The sequence below is a fragment of the Artemia sp. Qi Xiang Cuo genome, chromosome 13 (assembly GCF_049724085.1).
Source record: "Artemia sp. Qi Xiang Cuo chromosome 13, ASM4972408v1, whole genome shotgun sequence".
Taxonomy (NCBI): domain Eukaryota; kingdom Metazoa; phylum Arthropoda; class Branchiopoda; order Anostraca; family Artemiidae; genus Artemia; species Artemia sp. Qi Xiang Cuo.
In genome coordinates, this window is record NC_142806.1 from 54617017 (window position 1) to 54638110 (window position 21094).

Genomic DNA, 21094 nt, shown 5'->3' on the forward strand with positions numbered 1-21094 from the left:
CACACAGGTTTTTCCTTCCCCAAGTATAGCAACACATGTTAAATTGGGTTCTGACTTGCATTGAAAACAGGCAACTTTTTTGTTGTGTCAAATTTGTAGGTGAAAATGCTCTAGTTTCAGAAAATCGGAGTTTTGTACCCTTTTCAGATAAAACTTCAAAAATTTCATCAAAAAGTTAGATTCCTAGATGTTTTTCCTACATACTGAAACCCTTGTCAAACCAAAAGTTTTTAAATGAGCACTTCTGGATTAGGAAAACTGTTTTTTTTTTATTTTTACAAAAACTGTCAAATCATTGGTACCTTTACCCTACATGCACTGAGTTGCTCTATTTCTAATTGTAGAGTATTTTCTTAATTTTTTTCTTTAGTGCCTATAATACTGGTGATTTTGAATATTTTTTTGTATATTTCAATCTATTTCAGCAAGTTTGTGCCATTCAACAATTTAGTCACTATTTTTGAAATGGGGCAAAAACTATATTGTTTAAAGTGGAACAACTACCTGGATGTATTTCCTGGAGCTTTGTTACCTCTATTAAACAGTGAACATTTCACAGATGTCACCCTATCATGTGACAGTCAAAGCATCAAATGTCACAGACTTGTTCTCTCATCTTGTAGTTCCTACTTTGAAACACTGCTTATAGAGATTTCACATCCCCATCCTATTATTATTCTAAAGGATGTGAAGTTTCATGATCTGCTAGCTTTGGTGAAATTTATGTATTCAGGTGAAGTGACTGTTCCACAAGCTCAAACTAGTTCATTAATAAAAGTGGCTGAAATGCTTAAAGTCAAAGGTCTTGCTTATCCTGATGAGACAGTTAACCAGATACAGAAACCTAGCTGTCTTGCTCAAAATACTCAAATGACTCAACCTGCAGTAAAGAGAAACAGAGTAGATACAACCTTTGAAGACAACCTCTTGGCTGGAGATTCTTCCAGTAATCTAGAACCTCCTGTAGCAGATACCTCAAATGATAAGCTGGTAAACTATCCTGCTGAAGCCAGTTTCTCTGTTTATCAAACAGACATTACTGCAGGCAACCTACTAGTAAGTTTTTTTTTATTATTGTGGTTCACTTTATTCAAAGTCATGTGACCAAAGGATGGCTTATGTATTTGATTTTATTTCAGTTTCAAGAAGCAACTAGGCTAGGTTGAAGTCAAAAGGTAACATGATATTTGTGTAATACCTAGATACTAGAATCTCAATCCCCACCTGAAAAATACTGTTGGCTAGAAATTTATTAACTTAACAGTTAAAAAGTATAAAGTGCAAGGTCTGATTTTGCTATTTAGATTTTTTTCATTGATCTGACATTTCTTTTTTCTCAGATTCTGGTTTTGTTTAGTTCAAAGTTCCCATAGGCTACCATTATTCTCCCTGATCTTACCTTAAATTGCACTAGCCAGCGATAAGGACGAATCCTGTAGACGCCAGTCAATGATGATGGTGGCTCAGCTCATCGGGCGCATCCCAAACTGTGCGCCATGGCTTGCTGTACCAATCTCTGTCAACAGCTGACTTGAAGGCTTCAGTATTAGGGGACATGACTGCATTCTGGCTAAAGGAATTCCATAAGCCAACCACACAGTTGGAGAAAAATTTTTTTTGCAGCCTGGTATTAGCGCGTTTCCAGTAGAACTTTAGGGGGTGCCCTCTTGTTCTTGACGAACTATCTAACTGGAATAAGTCAGGGATGATATCGTGGTTGCAGATCAATTTGATTGTCATCAATACATCCCCTTGCTTATGTTGGTATGTGAGAGATGGTATATTGAGCCTCTGGAGTCTGGTAGAATATGGCAAATTTTGAAAACCCCTTGTGCATTTTGTTGCTCACCGCTGCACTGATTCCAGAATCGATTGGTCAAGCTTGTTAATTGGTGTGGCAATGGACATCGGATCAGGCCCTTTAGGAGCTTAGTAATCACTGCTTGAGATCTACTGCAGAACGTTCTCTTTATTATACTGAGAGTTTGGTTGGCTTTGGCTACTGCAGACTGCATGTGTAAGTTGAATTTGAGCTTGTTATCAACCAAGACTCCCAGATCTTTTTAGCAGTGACTGGTTGTAAGTGGCTGTTTAGAACCATAATTGGATTCCATAAAATACTGGCTGAGAGGGTTGTTTGCTCCAAAGTGTATGACCTTGCATTTCTGGATATTAAATTCTAGTCGCCAGGTTTACGCCCACATTGAGAGTGCGTTGAGATCTGCTTGGATGTCTTTGGTACTTTGGGGGTCATAAATCAGACCGATTATTTTGGAATCATCAGCATATAGCAAATCTTATTCTTTATGATTGAAGATGCATCATTAATATAGATCTTTGCCAAAATTCCTTAATTTTTTTTTCCCTACAAGTGGATAGATACATAAACTTTTATTTTCACCAAAGCCTTCATGGCACTGCCAAATTTCTTTGGTATAGTCACAATAAAAAGCATTAGTCACATTAAAAATTTAATATTAAAAAAAAACCAAAAATCAAATCTCCTGATTTTTGTTGTACATATTTAAAAAACAAGATATAAAAATTTCTGCTAACCACTGGTGGGCACAGCATACCGGCTGAAGTTTCTCAAAAGGCACTGCAACCCTGCGAGGTGGTCATTTTGTTGTGGATTGAGGGGGGAAAAGGATTTTGTGAATTGGGTGGATCAGAGATTTTCTTGCAAAATCCAAGAGTTTCTCTCTTCTTGTTTTTAGAGTTTGCATTTTAAACTTTGTCAACAGCTCTTTATACCTGCTTTGATACTATCATTAGAGCTCTTTGCAATCCTGGTGCTTTGCTCAGTCGTCAATCCAAAATGCCTTACAGGATTTTATTTTGCTTAACAAAAAAGAAAAAATGATATTTTGCTTTTTATAAAATAATTATTTAATGAAAAGGTATGTAGGTGCAGCTGCAAATAATTATGACTGCTGCAGGAGCCGATTCCAGTGGGTTCCAGTTGGCAAAGTCCATATAATATGAACAATTGACCACATTTGACCACTTGCCTCTAAATCCTTTAGACATAATGAATTTTTGAATCATAATTAGGTCTCCAATACCCATCAAATGGCTCACAGAACTGATAGACTATCTGAATTACCCTTACAGCGTTTTGTATCTGCCTCAGTTCTAACTTAGGATGATAGATAGACTATTATGAAAAAGTGAAAATAATCATTATTATACAACTCTAAAAAAGTTTTTTATGCTTTACCTCTCACAGAGACTATCTGTCTTGGGTTTGCTATAATTAGGCTCACTTTGCCTTTGATCTTGATCACTATGACACAGTTTTTCACTACCAACCATTACCTTTGACCAAATAGCTACATTCTAGCAGCAACCTAGTAGGGAACAAACCACTGCCCATCACAACCAAAAATTAATTTGAAATGTTATTTTGAAAGCAAATTGAAAGGAAATTCAAACCCTAAATATTGTATAAAATCAAAACAAAAAGTACACCTTAGGAATTTCAATGGCTGAAAATCCACAGTCACCTTGATTGGACATGAAGGAAAATCTTTTTTTTTTTGCATGGGTAGCACTGATGTGGGCTTTTTTGTATCTTTTTTCTTTTCCTTTTTCACTACTTCTGAGGCTCTAGAACATCATAGAGGGCTGTTTAAGGTCTCATTAGAAAGAACATTGCTATATGGTATCTAAAGATTTTTGTAGGTACCAAAACATAATATTTAAAATAAAATAAATTTTTTGACAAAATAAATTGCATCTTCATACATAAGAAGATGAATGACATAATCACTGGTTACAGCCATAAGTGACATTACAGTAAAACTCTTATTATAGCATCTGTTGCAACTGGGGTTTGTTATTTACTATATCCTGCCAAAAAAAGCCAAAGGCCATTGTGTGTTATGTATAATCCTGGTTTTATCATAGTAATGGCTCGTGGCCCATGGTGATCAAAAATTAAAAAACGTATTTAAAAAAACTGGTGAGAAAAATTGTCATTTCCAGCTGATTCTTGAATAGTAATTATTATCTAAATCAGTTGAACAGTAAAATATTGCTTTGAGAATAAATTGAAAGGTATTTTGAAAAACAGCCTGAACCCTCCAAAAATGGTGTTGGGTTGAAACAATTACATATAAGAAAAGTTCTTATCATTTTTCTCCTGCATCAGGCAAGACCAAGTATTATTGTCTTGCCTCAAAAAAGTCAAATTTTAATGCTTGAACATGTATATTCGAGTTCAGGGGTGCCGTTTGGGGGGGGGGCAGTTGTCCCCCCACTAATTTGGAGAAAAGATTATTATATAACCCATGCCCCTTGACTATCTGGATATGGACCCCTATTGCCCCCCCCCCCAATAAAAATGCTGGAGATAACCTCCTGTTAGAATCTTAAATGGGATTGACTTCAGATTGACATGCTTGTCATAGGTATTGCAGCACTGCCTTAGTAAAAGGCAAAGTGGGTTCTATGCAGTTTTTTACAGTCCATTAGATTTGTAACTAGTTGTAAAAACTTTGGAAGGGCCTTATTTGATTGGGGGAATTGAAATTAAAAGAACTAGCCACTGCTTGTGAAGGCAGCTGCTACTACTTGCGGCTGTGACTTCTTTCAAGTTCGACTTCTTGTGATTAGGACAACTTGTGACTGCACCTCCTACTACTTTCCATTGCAACAGTCACTAATTGTAACTTTTACTGCTTGCAGCTGCAACTTCTTATGACTTCCACTATATACATCTCTGCCACTAATTACAACTTTGACTAATTCTAAATTAGGCTGCCATTACTTGCAGCTGAAACTTTTAATAATTCGACTGAGACAGCAACTACTGATGACTGTGATTGAAACTAATTTTGACCAAGGCTGTTGCTACTTGCGAATGTGAGTGATGCTATTTGCGACTGAAGCTATTGTTATTGCTACTGCTATTACTGCAACCAAATATATTGAGCTAAGTCAAAAAAAGATTAAGTGAATCTTGGCTGTCAGAATGCTGCAGATGTAATCACTCAAGAATAGAATAGAGCTGTAAGTTGAAATTTTCAGGAAAAGTTCAGTGGGATGGATATACAGCTAAATTAAAAGATATTATTACGCACCCAAATTGTCCAAAGGGTTCCTGTGCAATATTTCAGAAACAGCTACGTGTATATTATTATCCAAGTAAGTGCAGTAATTTGAATTTTTTTCAGGGGATGGCAAGGAAGATATTGAACTAAATCAAGAGACTATATGCATCCAGATTGTTAAAAGGGCATATATGTAACATCTCAGTAATGGTCGAGGGTATTAAGTTGAAGCTTTATAGGCATGTTGAAGAGGATGATTAATTAAATGAAAAAAACATTGTGGGCATCCAAGTTATCAAAAAGACATATCAGACTGTCTCAGAAATGGCTAAGTGTATTTTCTGAATGATAATGTTTTTTCTCTTTTTTGTTGTTGATTTTACAACAAATAAAAGGTTATTCATCAAATAGTTCGCACTAATGAACTGTAAGTAAACAAACAAATCAGGACAGTAATTTTAAGCGGGTTGGCACTCCCAGTCTTACTATTGTGAATTTTGTATTTATTTTTGTTGGCTATACAAGGTGTTGCTGTTACAGGTCTTAGTACAAGTGAAAATTATTTGTTTATTTTTCTCTCAGCTTAATATATAAAGTCCATAGACTATTTGAATATTCTTATTTTTACTAATATTTACAATATTAGTATTGATAATAATATTTATTAATGTTCAAATTTAAATTTCTTATTAGTCTTTTCTTATTCGTATTTTGCACTTCTTATTTTTAAAGCTAACAGGCTTATTCAAACCTTTCTGCAAGTGGGTTGGGCTCTTCAACTTGTTCAAATTGAAGGTCCATGTATAATCTTTTACTCTACTTAACGTAAATTGGAATTTTGTGTATACTTGACCCTTTTTGAGCATTTTTCACACAAGGAAAGAGGATAAAGAGCCTCAAAAGCATGCATTTTTACGCACAGTCGATGGGATACCCCTCTCCTCTTTCTTTCTATAAATGTATAAGTGCATCTCATGAAATATTAATAAATTTTCGATTAAACGGCTTCTGAGGTGAAAGAAAATGTTTTTAGAGATGCATTTTCCGTTTCTTCTTTGTGTTATAACCTGGTAGTTTCGGGGTGGTATTTTTTTATTTTGTTTATTTTTTAATAATAGCAGTTAAATTCATATCAATAATAACAGGATTGACATTACTTGAAGATGTGTGGTTAAGTGTTTTATATTCGAATCTATTACAATCCTAAAGATTTGCCCATATATCTGTGTGTAATTTTTCTTTTTTAAGCTCATTGGGAATCAGATTTTGGAAAGAACAGAGAGAAAACCAGGTTAGTCTCTCCTTGTTTGATTAAAAAGCAAGGAGTAGAAATATTTACTGTTCGTTCTTCTCTTTTTTCTTTATTTATTTTGATTAGAATAATCAATAATCACAAGAGTAATGACTTCCTTAAACTACTGTTGCAAAATTAACATAAAATAAAAACCTGTTGAGTAAAATTGGTAAAACAAGGAAAAATTAGTAAAATAAGGTGCTCCATAGGAAATATTGGGCAAAATTGCTGTTTCAGAGATGCTCTGTAGCTAGAAGACCAATTGAGCTTTTTTTGGTCTATATCATTTTTATAGCTTTTAATGAAAATTTTTTAATATTTGGATTTTTCTAGGCTTAAAAAAGAAAAACCCAATTTCTAATTTGAAAATCAATAGGTAGAAATTTTCTTAATCTAAATAAACCCATGTCTTGTTAAAATACTATTTAGTTTAAGGCATATAAATGGGATAAACATTCATTTTTACTTATAATAAATGGGCTTTGATTTTATTAGGGCCAAAAGCAGGGGATAATTTGGGCCCAATCTCCTGGCTCATCTAATTTCTGGTCAAATCATTTTATCTAGCATTTTCTTCTTTTTTTTACAGTCGTTCTCTCTCTTGCTAGAAAAAAAAAATTATGACTTCCAATTTTTTTTTTATTATAAAACTTCTTTAAATACTCTCGCTTATCAGCAGTAAAAAGAAAAAAAAGCACCTAGTATGTCCTCTGCCATTTTTGCCGCTTTTATCTCGGGGTAGGCGTTGAAATACACGACCGTATATTTTGCCCTTTGTTTATTGTAGTGACGATAGTTGGGTGCATTGCTTTTTTTCTTTTTTTTTTTTTTTGTAAATATTGGAATATTACCTAATATAAAATTCTGTGTGTGGTTAAAGATAGTCTACAGTCCTTAACCAAACACATAATTTTATTTCAGGTAATATTCCAGCATTTGGACATTTCATGCTGAAGAGAAGGAAATCGGCACAGATTTACCAAATCGGTGCCGAAAATAGCTACGGTACATGTGTTCTAGGCTTTAGACTAGGTAATATTGCTATAGACTCAAAGGCCAAATGATATCGCTTTCTGATACTTTTTTAGTGATTACATACTACTATTAATAACTCACCGCTGTACCAAGCCACCTGATTTCAACACAGCTACGCGTGCTCCTCCTCCATCTCAATCTATTCATAGCCTCCCTTTTTACACCCTCCCACGAAGTTCCCATTTCCTTTAAATCTTACTTTATTACGTCCTCCCGCCCCAGACGAGGACGACCTGCTTTCCGTTTAGCCCTAGACGGTTGGCCAAAACGAACAATCTGTCGTCCTTCATCCGCACAACGTGCCCTAGCCACCTCAACCTTTCTTTCAATATAGCCCTAGAGATCGGTATTGAACCACATTTTTCGTACAGCCTATTGTTTGAAATACGGTCAGTCTACCAGGTACCAGAACAATCCTTAAGCAATTTCTTTGGAAACATCTAGCAAATCTTCATCCGGTTTTCGGAGCGCACATGCTTCTGAGCCATATTTGACCACTGTCATCACTGTCGCTTCTAATATTATAATCTTGGTTTGCAGACTTGTCTTCCTATTCTTCCAAACTTTTTTTTTAGCTGTGAATAAAACACCCTGAGCCTTCGCTATTCTGCTTTTAACGCCTTCACTGCTCCCACCATCTTTACTGATACTACTACCAAGGTGAGCGAAGCTGCCCACCTGATCAATCTTTTCATTACGCAACATCACCTTTTCATCTTCATTTATTCCAAGCCTTAGTGACTTAGTCTTCTTAACATTAATTTTCAAACCTATTCTAGCACCCTGAACTGGCAAAACCTTTAACAGTTCATTCATTTTGCTCGCACTTTCATCTAGGGTGCTTAAATCATCAGCATAATCTAAGTCCAGGAAACTTTTTCCTTCCCATTTAATTCCGTGGTTTCCCATTGCCTTTCCTGTGCTCTGTTAGACAAAGTCCATCAAAATAATCCATATAAAGGGGGATAGAACACAACCCTGCTTAACTCCTGATTTAATACAAAACCAGCTGTTAACCTCATTTCCTACCTTAAACGCAGCAGTGTTATTCTTGTACATAGCACTAATCACTTTAATGTAAATGTCTGGTATACCGTACAAGGGTAAAACCTTTACTAAAACTCTTCTATCAACAGAATTGAACGCTTGCTTATAATCTATAAGACTGAGGACCAAAGTTGTTGGAAAACTCAGGCACTTCTCAATCATTAACATAAGAGTGAAAATTTTGGTCAGCACATTCTTTACCTTTTCTAAAACCGCACTGTTCATCTCTTAAAACTTTGTCTATGGCATCTCTCAGTCTAAAAAGTATCATATTACTTAGTTATTTGCCTCCTACAGAGACCAGACTAATTGTTTGATAATTACCACGCTCAGTTTTATCACCTTTCTTATAAAGTGGCTTGGTTAAGGTTTTCCTAAAATCGTTAGGTACCGTACTTCCCCTTTTTCCAAAATCATATTCATAATCTTGAGTAACTTATTTCTAACCTCAGAGCTTACATAAACTGTTTACATAAAATGTTCATTAAAAGAGAATAAGTTTATGTAAATAAGGTGATATGCTGCAAGAGAGGGGCTACTCGAATAATTTATCACAACTATAAACACTTAACAATGAAATTAATGAGTGCAATTAATAATTAAATTGCTTCCTTACGTCCTGCTGTGTATCCAGTAAAAACCACAATAACAAAATCACATCCAAGCCTGTTTCTCCATGCCTTTGGGTAATTATGCGCGATGTTAACTACAGGATGTCAGTGGTGTAATTTCATAAAAATCCTGGGAGGGGGGGGGGGAGTTGGAGCTAATTTTCCCAAATCAACTGAAAATGAACGCGAAGAATAAAAAATGAGCTATAAAGTACCATAAAGGCAAATATATATTTAGAAAGTTGACCTGATTCTCTGGATGCTTGGATTATGCAGGCTTAACTTTGATTTGACAAAATATTTTTTTTGCAAAATTGAATTTCATTTGGGGTGGGGGGACAAACCGGGGTCTAGAGGGGGCAATTGTCCCCCTGCACCGTAGCAAATTAGGCCCCTTCAAGGCGTCATAAAATATGTCAGTAAAATATCGGTAAATACGGGTAAAACGCGTAAAATAGGTAAAATACAAACTCTACAAGGGTCCGTAAAATTACTGTAAAACACGTAAAAAACCCAATTTTACTGTGGTCAATTTTACCATTTGCAACACTAGCCTAAACACATTAAACTCTATAAAACCTAATCTTTTGCTTAAACTTGCTCTCACATGGTGCTCTATGAAACACCGAAGGGTCCTGAGGGAATAAATAGAACAAATAAAGATTTTGTATATTTTGAATAATAATGCCCCCTTTGGCTGCACTATGTAGCCGAAGGGTATACGTTGAGTGTTATGTTTCTATATCATATTTGTTTATCATTATAATATATTATGCACTTTTTGGCCTAAGAGGGATATATTTTTTTTATTATTCGAAAAATCATGTGACATTATATGTATATATAGATATATATTTTGCTCCGAGATCATGATATTAAATAGTTTTATTGTGTAGAAAATGACATGTCCAATTTACAATTACATTAGATATAATTTAATGTCTAAATGTTTTTTTTTCATTTTTTTTTTACAATTAAGCTTTTTTTTGTTATTTTTGAAGCACCATGTAATGATTACTTTTTGTTCTTCATAATTTTTAATGACAGAAGGGTTACATTTGTGAGGGCTTTAATGTTGATTTATTTTAAAAATTTTTTAGAAGTTGAAGAACCATTCCCAGATTTCAGTGAGGATATTTTTGGAAGGAAATATCCTATTTTATCACCCAAACATGAAGATGTTTCTTTGGGGGTTTCTCCTGCTGTATCTGAACAGCTTAATCGTAATCTCAGGCCCTTTGAGCTTGAATCAAATATTCGTGAGAATGAAGGTGAGTTTTCGAACAATATTTTTTTTCTTATCATTCAATCCAGAATCCATCTGACGTGCTCCAAAAACCTGCTAGATAATGGTGTAAATTTCTTATTTCCACTCTAAATGTATATAGCGAAAGTACCATGTTGGGTGTTTTCGCTGCAGAGAAGTGTATGATTAGGGCACCATGGGCATCGAAATGAAAATATATTTCCCCCATCTTGGATTTATATATTCCTGACAACGGTGATTTTTTACGATTATTATTTTAGTTGTTATTAAAGCATTAAGATCATTTTGATCGTGTAAAATTTCTCCTTTGTTGCCACAATGAATTGTGTAGTGAAAAAGGCAAAAATTGTCCTTCTTGCACTGAAAGCACAACAAAACACTTGTACCGCCCATTTTACGTGCATCGATTGATTCAGGTTTTTCAATTACCATTGAAGTTGTACAACTCTTTTCCATTGAAGAGATAAAGAACAGTGAGAACATGTCAATATCAAGTAAAATTAATAATGTTTATCAAATCGAAAAAAGAAGAATTAATATAATTTTTGAATAGTCATGTAAATAGGTAAATACAACTAAATAGGATAGCCTAATTCGTCTTCCTAAAAATTCACCTGTAGGTAAGTCAATTGATAAATAATTTTGAAGTGTTGAATATCGAAGAATTTTAATAAATAATACATTGATGCATAGCTTAAATTTTTAACTGTTCAGTGGTATCTACGTTATTTAAAAGAGTTGTAATCATATGTAAATCCAACAAAAATATACAAATACAACATATCCTAACACGCTGTATGTACTAGTAATCATAACAAGCCATGTCCTAACCATTAGTAAATACCAGCTGTTTTCATCACATCTTCATCACATTAAATCTTCATCAATTTGCAAGGTGATCATTGAAGCTCGGCATCCTTTTTGGGGGGTTCATTTTTCTAGCCCAATTAATTTCTAAGATAGGAAAATGCCCCTTAACTGGGATTAAAATAGGGATGAGGTAGAAAAGCCAAAATACCTCCCTTTGAGATACCTTAGGCTACTATTTGAGACACAAAATTGGTATTGCCCTCACTGAATGTTTTTATATTTTACGTCTATTGCTGAAAGTTTTTTCTCATAATTTCTAGTTTTCAAGATAGCAATCCTGAAATCCTTTAAAATTTTTAGAAATTTTAGGGAGAAAATTAAAAATTATTTGCCAATAAATGGTATATCATTTACCCAAAAGCGGTTCTAAATCCTTTCTGACAACTTTGTGCCAAGATTTCATCTGGCCACCTGGTTTTTTATTCCATAAGAAAGTGGGGGCTGCTTGTAGTATCTTACGTGTCAGGGTCTGTTCTGGTTGCCTTATTACGTGACCTAGCCACTTGAGACGTCTTTTCTTTATCATGATTGAAACGTCAAGCTTTTGTCTGCATACTTTTATCAGCTGTTGGTTGCTGATTCTTTGCACCAGTTGTCGGTTGCTAATGCGTAATGGACATAAACAATGCAACAAGATGACAAAATTAATATATAAATACTAACAATTTGTATAACTTATAGCTCTTGGGCCGAAGATTCTGGTGGGGTATATCACACATAGAGGCATGGTCATAGAAACGTTTTATCAATTTGAGATAAAATGGTTGCTTTGAAAATTTCCCTTTGATTTTTTTTAAGGAAAGCAATTGAAGGGGGCATAGAACGGGTGGCTGGTTGACCTATCGTTTTTGACTCCTTAAATGGACACTCAAAATTTTATTCTCTGTTTGAATGAGCCACCTCCGAAGTATTAACCACAATTTCTTCCATATGAAATGTTGAATTTGTTTAGTAAACTTTACTGTTGATTTTCTTTTTTTATGTCAATTTTATTTATATTTTGCTTTAGAAGTTGAAGATGCTTTACCAAGTCATAATGATATGGTTTTTGGAGTTCAAAACCTTCTTTTATATCCTAAACGTGAAGATGTTCCTTTGGGTAATTTTCCTGGCTTTTCAGGATCTTTAAAACTTCAACTTAACGCCCAGGAATCAGGCGCCGAAGCTTTTGACTGTCAAGGTATATTTCAGTATTTTTTTTTTTTTTTGCAGAATCAAATATATTGGATTATGGGTTATTTGAAAAAAAAAACTTGGATGGATAAGTGGACGATTTTATGAATATAGACTAATCTGAAAACGGAATTTTTCTTGTTTCATCCCCTTGTTCTAAATGTTAAACCGTTTTTTCGCCTAGTAGCAACCTTTCAAACCGTAACTTGAAAGAGGTTCACTTTTTTATAAATCAAGGCTTGAATTAGTTTATTATCATCTGATTTCATGATGGTAGATTATGATCTGGAAAAAATCATAAACGGGTGTCGGCTGCCTACCAGAAGTTTTTAACTATATTTTATAACATACTTTTAACATATATTTTATTATATACTATATTTTATTGTAGAGAGTATTAATTTTACTAAAAGCCCTAGACTCAAACAAAAATACAGAATTAATTTTGTTGAGTTAAGAGTAAAAAGTTTTTTGTTTTTCAATTGTTTTATTTCTTATTTTAGCGGAATGAGGTCTATTGAACTTATATCTTCATGAGAAAAGTCATGCACGAAATTCTGGAGAGCTCAAATGAAAAAATAGAAACGTTAGACAAGCCTAGTGTAAAATCGATGAATATGCTCATTAATGAAATGAAATATATGATAGATGTTTGCCTGAAAATGTATTATTTATTTATATTTTCATCATTACGAAATTTATTTATGTTATTTTTTTTATCTTCTCAGCCGTTTTTCTATTGATATCAATTTAAACAATACTATTTCTGTCAGGACTCAAAAATTATTGAAGAGGTTTCTCCAACATTCAAATAGCCATACTATGGATTCTTATAGAAAAAAAAAACAAAAATATATATGTATATAACTTTTTTTTTTTAAATGACTATGTCAATAAAAAACGAACAGAAATTAATTTAAAACACTTTCCACAAAAATAGTTCTTCAAATAAAAGTAAAGAGCAACATTAAACCGAAAATGAGCATAAATAAAATAAACAAATCTTCCAAGCGTAAAACTACCCCAAATCAAAATCAATTAATAAATGAAACCCCAAATTAACAGAAATTACAATAAATAACCGAGTCAGACTCAAAATGAGCAAAAATTTAACATGAGTAGGACTGGCAACCCCCATGCCAGAACTTTGTTTGCACTTTACTGAAAAAATAAAGCAAATGACCATGGTTTGTCAGTTTAATATACTTATACGAAAAATCATTCCTTAAAGTTTTAATAATTTTCATTGAATAAAGTCAAAAAGTGGAAACATTTAAAATCTATTTTGTTTTCATTAAATTGCAAATTATGTTCTGGTCTTAAGAAGGCATGGGGGAGGTCAATTGCTCAATTGCTGTAAATTGAAATTGCTCAAAATGAACAAATTGAACCATCAAATGAGGAAAGATCAAGAGGACGACCTGATAAATTTAAATTTACGTATAAAAATCAACAACCAAGACCATCAAAAGTGACGAAGACCAATCTTAACAGCTAAGTTGAAGGGCATTGAAAAATAAATGTCTGAAATAATAACAAACGTTAATGAAGAAGAAAGAAATATGCGATTAAAAGACAAGGGGAGCGAAAATTACAACGCATCAAAACGAAAGTGAATCACATTAAAATATGCGGCTACAAGACATGCCACAACGAGGATCAGAACAAATAAAAAATAAAATGAAGAGCAAAGAAATGAAGATACAGTAAACTCTGCAAATGCTAATTTAAACTTATTGGGACCCTACAGGTGTGTATTTATTCACTTTGGAGTTCTCCACTTTTACGAGGAAAGAATAGCCAACAAAGGTGATTCATTTTGAGGTTGCTGCTTACTTGCTTGAAATGCATTGCCACCTCCACAATTTCCAAGTGAATTAGTTTGGCCTTTTATAGGACGTCACTTGTTCTCTAACGATTTCCACAAAAAAATCCGAAACTTCAACTCAGGTATTTCTTTAGCTTCATTTAACATAAGCCATGATCAAACCATCAATAGTCATAATATTTTCAGCTTCAAAGTAGCTGGACAAATTTATCACCAATCAAACGGCACATCAATCACAAACCACTGACGGGGATTTTGAACTACCGTCTTATAGTGAAAACAATAAGAATTCCAAATAGGGATAGGTCCTTTTATTAGACAGTGAAACGAAAATATAAAACAAAGACTCTAAATATTTCGATGACACAGTCGGTCATCATCATCAGTAGAGTAACAATCATATCAAAATTAAAACAAACTGCTTTTATATTAAATAAAATAATCACTTCCGGGTCAAAGCAAGTTACCGGTCCATTGACTTAAAAAGTTCACTAACTGTTCTTGAATTTTTTAATACCGCGTTTAGTAAAGGTGGTACAAGTTTCTTCGAAATTGCAGGTCAAAGCAGGTTACCGGTCCATTGACTTAGTTCACTAACTGTTCTTAAATCTTGTAATACCGTGTTGAATATTCTTCTAATTAAAAATAAAATAATGCTGATTTTACAGGTGCTAAATTTATCATTTTATTCTTCTAATAGCAAATGAAATGTGGCTGATTGTGAAGTTGGTCTGTCATCCCCATATATACGACGTTGCTATTATTCTCCATGACCACACTGCCTTTTCTATGACGAAAATAAGAATTCCAAATAGGGATAGGTCCTTTTATTAGACAGTGAAACGAAAATATAAAACGAAGACTCAAAATTAAAAACTCAAAGAACTTATCAAAATTAAAACAAACTGCTTTTATACTAAACAAAATAATCACTTCCTTTAATTAGAAGAATATTCAACGCAGTATTACAAGATTCAAGAACAGTTAGTGAACTTTCTAAGCCAATGGACCGGTAACCTGCTTTTACCTGCAATTTCGAAAAAACTTGTACCACCTTTACTCAACGCAGTATTAAAAAAATCAAAAACAGTTAGTGAACTTTTTAAGTCAATTGACCGGTAACTTGCTTTGACCCGGAAGTGATTATTTTATTTAGTATAAAAGCAGTTTGTTTTAATTTTGATATGATTGTTACTCTACTGATGATGATGACCGACTGTGTCATCGAAATATTTAGAGTCTTTGTTTTATATTTTCGTTTCACTGTCTAATAAAAGGACCTATCCCTATTTGGAATTCTTATTGTTTTCGTCATAGAAAAGGCAGTGTGGTCATGGAGAATAATAGTAACTTCTTATAGCCAAATATGTTTTTTAGACCCGATAAAGCATTTGAAGAACGTATTGAACATCCTTCAAACTATTGGATCTCTTGGAAGAAATATTGCGACACACAAACAACTATGCCACAGGTTACATGAAAATGTGAGAAGTGGAGGATAATGTGAATCAACCTACTGATTCACTGGGACAACAGCCTGGGTTAGAAGATAAGCGACAATCAGAATCAATATATAAAAGCCCGTCGCGTAGCCGTAAATATATATATATATATATATATATATATATATATATATATATATATATATATATATATATATATATATCAAATATATATATATTTGATTTCCAAAGTTATGGTAGACATTGATGACCTTATTCATGTCAGAAACCAAAACCCAATCACCATCACTTTCATCTTCAATTGTTTTGGTTCATTTTACCTCGTCTTATCTTTCTTCATTTTGAAATAAATATCGCCAAACCTTTTTTTTTTTTTAACAAGGATATGTTAGGCATTGATTAGCCTATACATGTCAAAATACAAAACCCAATCATACTCGTTATAATCATAAACTTTGCCATGTTTTGATTATCGCTTTCCAAGTTGATTTTTATTGACTAGCTCACATGCTCTGTGTTGCTTATTTCCTAACCACTTTCGTGTTTGCTCTTCATTTTCATTTTTGACTTGATCACATGCTAGATGTCGCATGTCTTCTAACCGTGTTTCTTTTCATTTTCATTTTGGCATCACATAAGAAAATGCTTATATGGTACCATATATGATGTCATAAGAAATGCTTATATGATTTACTCACATAGTACGTGACGTCATTTGCAAAAACCAAAATTAAGGCTCTTAACTATTTTTCTCAGATTTCGGACCTATCTATATCGTTTTTTCTATGCGAGAATATCCCAAGATATCAATTTTCCAGAAAAAAAGTGGAGCTGTTTTAGAGAACTTAAATACATCCATACACAATTATTGCTCACATATAAAGATAGTATATATATATATATATATATATATATATATATATATATATATATATATATATATATATATATATATATATATATATATATATATATATATATATATATATATATATATATATATATATATATATATATATATATATATATTTAGAAAAACACGTTTTGCACAATCAAGTAGTTAGTATCAGCAACAAAGTTAGCGTACTAATGAGAAACCATGTAAATGTAATTCAAGTGAGATAGCATTTTCATTTAAGTCGAATGTGAAATATCATCTTACAATTTATTCTAGGAAGAAGCCTGCTAATTTGTAGTTTACAATAAAAAACTTCTTTTTTCGCAGACAGAAGAATACTCATCGAAGAATTAAAGCTATTCCGCGCAAAAAAAACGTAATTAATTCATGGAAATTTCTTTTGATAGGTGAATAAAACTTTCACAAATAGATATACAGTCTAATGTCTCTAAGACACCCTCTATCACAAACATCTATTCTTTAAAATGGTTGTGAAAAATTATATTGAAAGGATCTCCAAGCTCCCCCTCTCCTCATCAACTACCAAATTTTCAAACCGTCAAAACTCAACCTTCGAAACCTAGAGATTAATCTTTTGCCAGTTCCCCCAGAGTATTTGGTGAAAAAATTGTCCATAAGTTAACACAATACTCACATGATGGTAAGACGGCTAACCTTTTCAGTACTATCTTTGTAAGCCGAAGACCGGTACCATCGATACAAGATAATGGGGTATATAAGAGTGATGCTATTATATATACAATGGTACATGATCAAGTTCAAATTGTTTCTAACGATTTAAGAGCTTTAAAAATCAAGTATTCGGACTTTTTGTTGGGTGACCGGTTTTTATTTCTATATATAGTATGATCAAGTTCCGACTTCTTCAACGGCCTGTGAGCTTTGAAAAATCACCTTTTTTGGCTCTTGATTGGTTGATCGGTTAAAATTTCTATATGTAACATAATTAAATTCAAATTGTATCCAAATATTTATGAGCATTGAAAATCATTTTTCTCGACTGCTGATCGGTTATTATTTCTATATATTATATAATCAAGTTCCAACTGCTTCCAATAAATTACAAGCTTTAGAAATCACGTGTTCTGACTGCTGATCACCTTTTCTTTTTTCTCTCTGCTGATTGGCTGATCAGTTATTTTTATGTACATATATAATATAATCAAGTTCCAACTGCTTTCTACAGTCGTGATATCTGAAGCTGCTTTTTCCACGGGTGAAAGCCAAAACAAGATGTGAAAATAGCGTAAAATTAGAACATCGATTCATAAACTTTAGCAATCACGTGTTCTGACAGCTAATCAGTGAACTATGACATGCATTGCTGATTTTGTTATTGTTCTCAAAAACAAATTACTTTCATCCATCTTCTTGGATCCCAGGGAGTTTGTGTACACCTTACGTAAAACTTCTGCTTTAGTAACTGTTCAAAAATTAATTACGGTGTCAAAACATAACAAAAATTAAGTAATAAAGGAATTCAGAGTTGGTACTAGGTTTTTTAAACACAGTTATGCAAGAAAGGGGGGAATATTTTTCAGATCACTTTTTTTTATTTCTCTCTTGTTGTTTTGCTCAAAATTTCAACAACGAAAGATAAACCCTTAGACTATTAGACCTACCTTTAACCTAAAGTGTAATTAATTGAAAGTACAAGTTTTTCTTCTTTTGTTTTTCTTAAAAGAGGGATATTTTTACTATTTGAATTGCAAAATCTGTAAATAAAAAATTAAAGAGTTTTATTTTTATAATGCTTCTAGCAATAAACTTGAATCTGTTCAATCCTCTCGTTTTGCTATTATTTTGTTTCATAATGTGTCTGTTTTTTTGTGATTACTTTGGGATATGTAATTGAGAACGTCTTATTATAGCGTTTTAGGTTTTTTCCATCCCTTTTATTTTATTTTTATTGTAGGAGTTGCAAATACTTCACAGAGTAATACCAATAGACCTATGGAAGCTGCAAATTCTAATATCGGCTTGAATAGGAAAAAGTGCAAAAAGGACTATGAGTGCAATATATGCAATAAAAGATTTCACATCCACTCAAAATTGGAAGGACATCAAAGAATTCATACAGGAAAAAAACCGTTTAAATGTGATATATGTCAGAAGAGTTTTTCTCGATCGTACTCTTTGAATTTACACCAAAGACTTCATACAGGTGAGAAACCTTATAAATGTGATGTATGTGAGAAGAGCTTTTGTGATTCGAGTGCTTTGAGTAAGCATCAAACAGTTCATACAGGTGAGAAACCATTTAAATGTGATATATGTCAGAAGAGTTTTTCTAGATCTTACTCTTTAAATTTACACCAAAGAGTTCATACAGGTGAGAAACCTTATAAATGTGATGTATGTGAAAAGAGCTTTTGTGATTCGAGTGCTTTGAGAAAGCATCAAACAGTTCATACAGGTGAGAAGCCATTTAAATGTGTTATATGTCAGAAGAGTTTTTCTAGATCGTACTCTTTAAATTTACACCAAAGAGTTCATACAGGTTAGAAACCTTATAAATGTGATGTATGTGAAAAGAGCTATTGTAAATCGAGTGGTTTGAAGAGGCATCAAAGAGTTCATTCAGGTAAGAAACCGTTTAAATATGATGTGTGCAAAAAATATTTTTCTGATTCAAGCCATTATTATAGGCACCAAAAAGTGCATAAGAGAGCATTATCAATTTAAGTTGAATCTGAACTGTCATCTGACAACCCCTTCTTGGAGAAACCCCGCTAGTTTGTAGTTTATGATAAAATCTTGTTACAGAATAGTGATTTTCATAGACGGCTAACACCATTAATGCTATCATTGTAAACCGAAGACTGGATCAGTGCAAGTGTCTATAGGGTATATGTATTTAGGCAATGTTATATAAGAGTGATGTTATTATATATTCAGGTTCCAACTGCTTGTAATGATTTACGAGGTTTAAAAATAATGTATTCTGACGGCTGATCGTTTTATTATTACTATATATAATATAATCAAGTTCCAACTGGCTCCAACAATTCAGGATTAAAAATCATGTGTTGAGACTGCTGATTAGCTTATCGGTTATTATTTATGTATATGATATAATAAAGTTCAAACTTTTTCCAACGATTTGTGAGCTTTAAAAAGCTCGTGTTCTGACTTCTGATCTGTCGGATCAGCACTTTCTACTGTATTGATATCTATATCTGTTTTTTCCACGGGTGAAAGCCAAAACAAGATATGAAAAAAAAGTAACATTAAAACATGGATTTATGAGCCAGCCCTAACAATCACGTGTTCTGACTGTTGATCGGTAAACTATGACATGCATTGTTGATTTTGTTATTATTCTCAAAAACAAATTATTTTCATCTATATTTTGCTTTAAAGTATTAACTGTTCTAAAAGTTAATTGCCATGGAAAAAAATAAATAAATTAGTTTCAAAGTTATTGCTAGCTTTTTTTAAATACAATTATGTAAGAAGGGGGGTTTGGGAAAATTTCTCAGGTAACTTTTTTTCAATTTGCTTCTCGTTTTTTTGCTCAAAATATCAGCAAGGAAAGCAGATTGTGAGATCATTAGACCCATCTTTAACCTAAAGTTTAATTAATTGTAACTATAAATTTTTCTTTCTTTTTTTTAGCAGAAGAGATATTTTTTATTATTTGAATCGCAAAATCTGGATATAAAAATTAGGGATTTTTGTTTGAATAATGCTTAGTGAGTTTGATATTTTTTTTTTTTTTTGTGAGCATCTTTACTTCAGGATATCTTATTATAGCGTTTTAGGTTTTTTCCATTCCTTTTATTGTAGGAGTTGCAGATCCGCACTGGAAAAGTAGCCTAGTTAAGATTCTAGCTGGAATTAGTAGCAATAAAGCTACTCAATGACCAGTTCCGATAATGAGTTCTCATCAGCATAAAGTATTGTTTGAAGCCTACTACTTACTGAGCTTACTTCCTGAATCTAAATACTTATTATATAAGTATTGTGATAGTAAAAGTGGATCTTTAATTTCACTGGAAAGGCAATAAGTCAATTAAGGCAGGCTAAATTCGAATTTCAGAGGAAGCCTTGCCTTTCTACTAAACACTGATTTTTTTCGAGTGTTCTAGGTAATGGATGACAGTTTTTTTTTCTGTTTGTTTCTTTGTGTCTTGATTCTTGATTTTATATAGTTCTAGGTGTTTATCCCCCCCCCCCCTGGAAAATAACCTCCGGCTTTCACCACCCTAAAAAATGCCCTCCGGCTTTCACCAGCCCGGGCAATACCCCTCCGTGGAAGATGCCCCCATGCCCCCCCCCCCGCGTGGGAAATACCCCCCGAGGAAAATGCTCCCCCGGGAAATTACCCCCTGAGAAAATACCCCCTCCCCCCCCCCCATGGAAAATAAGACTCCAAATTGGAAAATTTTATTTGAGTTTTGTTTTTTTATTTTCCGTAGGGGGAAGGAAAACAAGGTTTTTTCAACTGAAAGTAAGGAGCAACATCAAACCTTAAAACGAACAGAAATTATTATGTATATGTAAGGGGTTGGCTCCTCCTCCTCAAGACCT

The 21094-nt window shown here is 33.2% G+C and overlaps 1 protein-coding gene across 1 annotated transcript; it reads left to right on the forward strand.

The window, feature by feature from the left end:
- The first annotated feature begins 429 nt into the window (after positions 1-429).
- LOC148945438 (uncharacterized) lies at positions 430-19838 on the forward strand. The gene is made up of 5 exons (XM_089099584.1): positions 430-1056; positions 6303-6345; positions 10142-10312; positions 12188-12358; positions 18477-19838. Exons 1-5 carry the CDS (start codon positions 466-468, stop codon positions 19064-19066), a joined length of 1566 nt encoding a protein of 521 aa, XP_088955710.1. The 5' UTR covers positions 430-465; the 3' UTR covers positions 19067-19838.
- Positions 19839-21094: the final 1256 nt, after the last annotated feature.

Coding starts and splice junctions, on each gene's coding strand:
- LOC148945438 (XM_089099584.1), top strand. CDS start 466: ATGGGGCAAAAACTATATTGTTTAAAGTGGAACAACTACCTGGATGTA. Junction 10,313..12,187: donor AAATATTCGTGAGAATGAAG/GTGAGTTTTCGA, acceptor ATTTTGCTTTAG/AAGTTGAAGATGCTTTACCA. Junction 12,359..18,476: donor CGAAGCTTTTGACTGTCAAG/GTATATTTCAGT, acceptor TTTTTATTGTAG/GAGTTGCAAATACTTCACAG.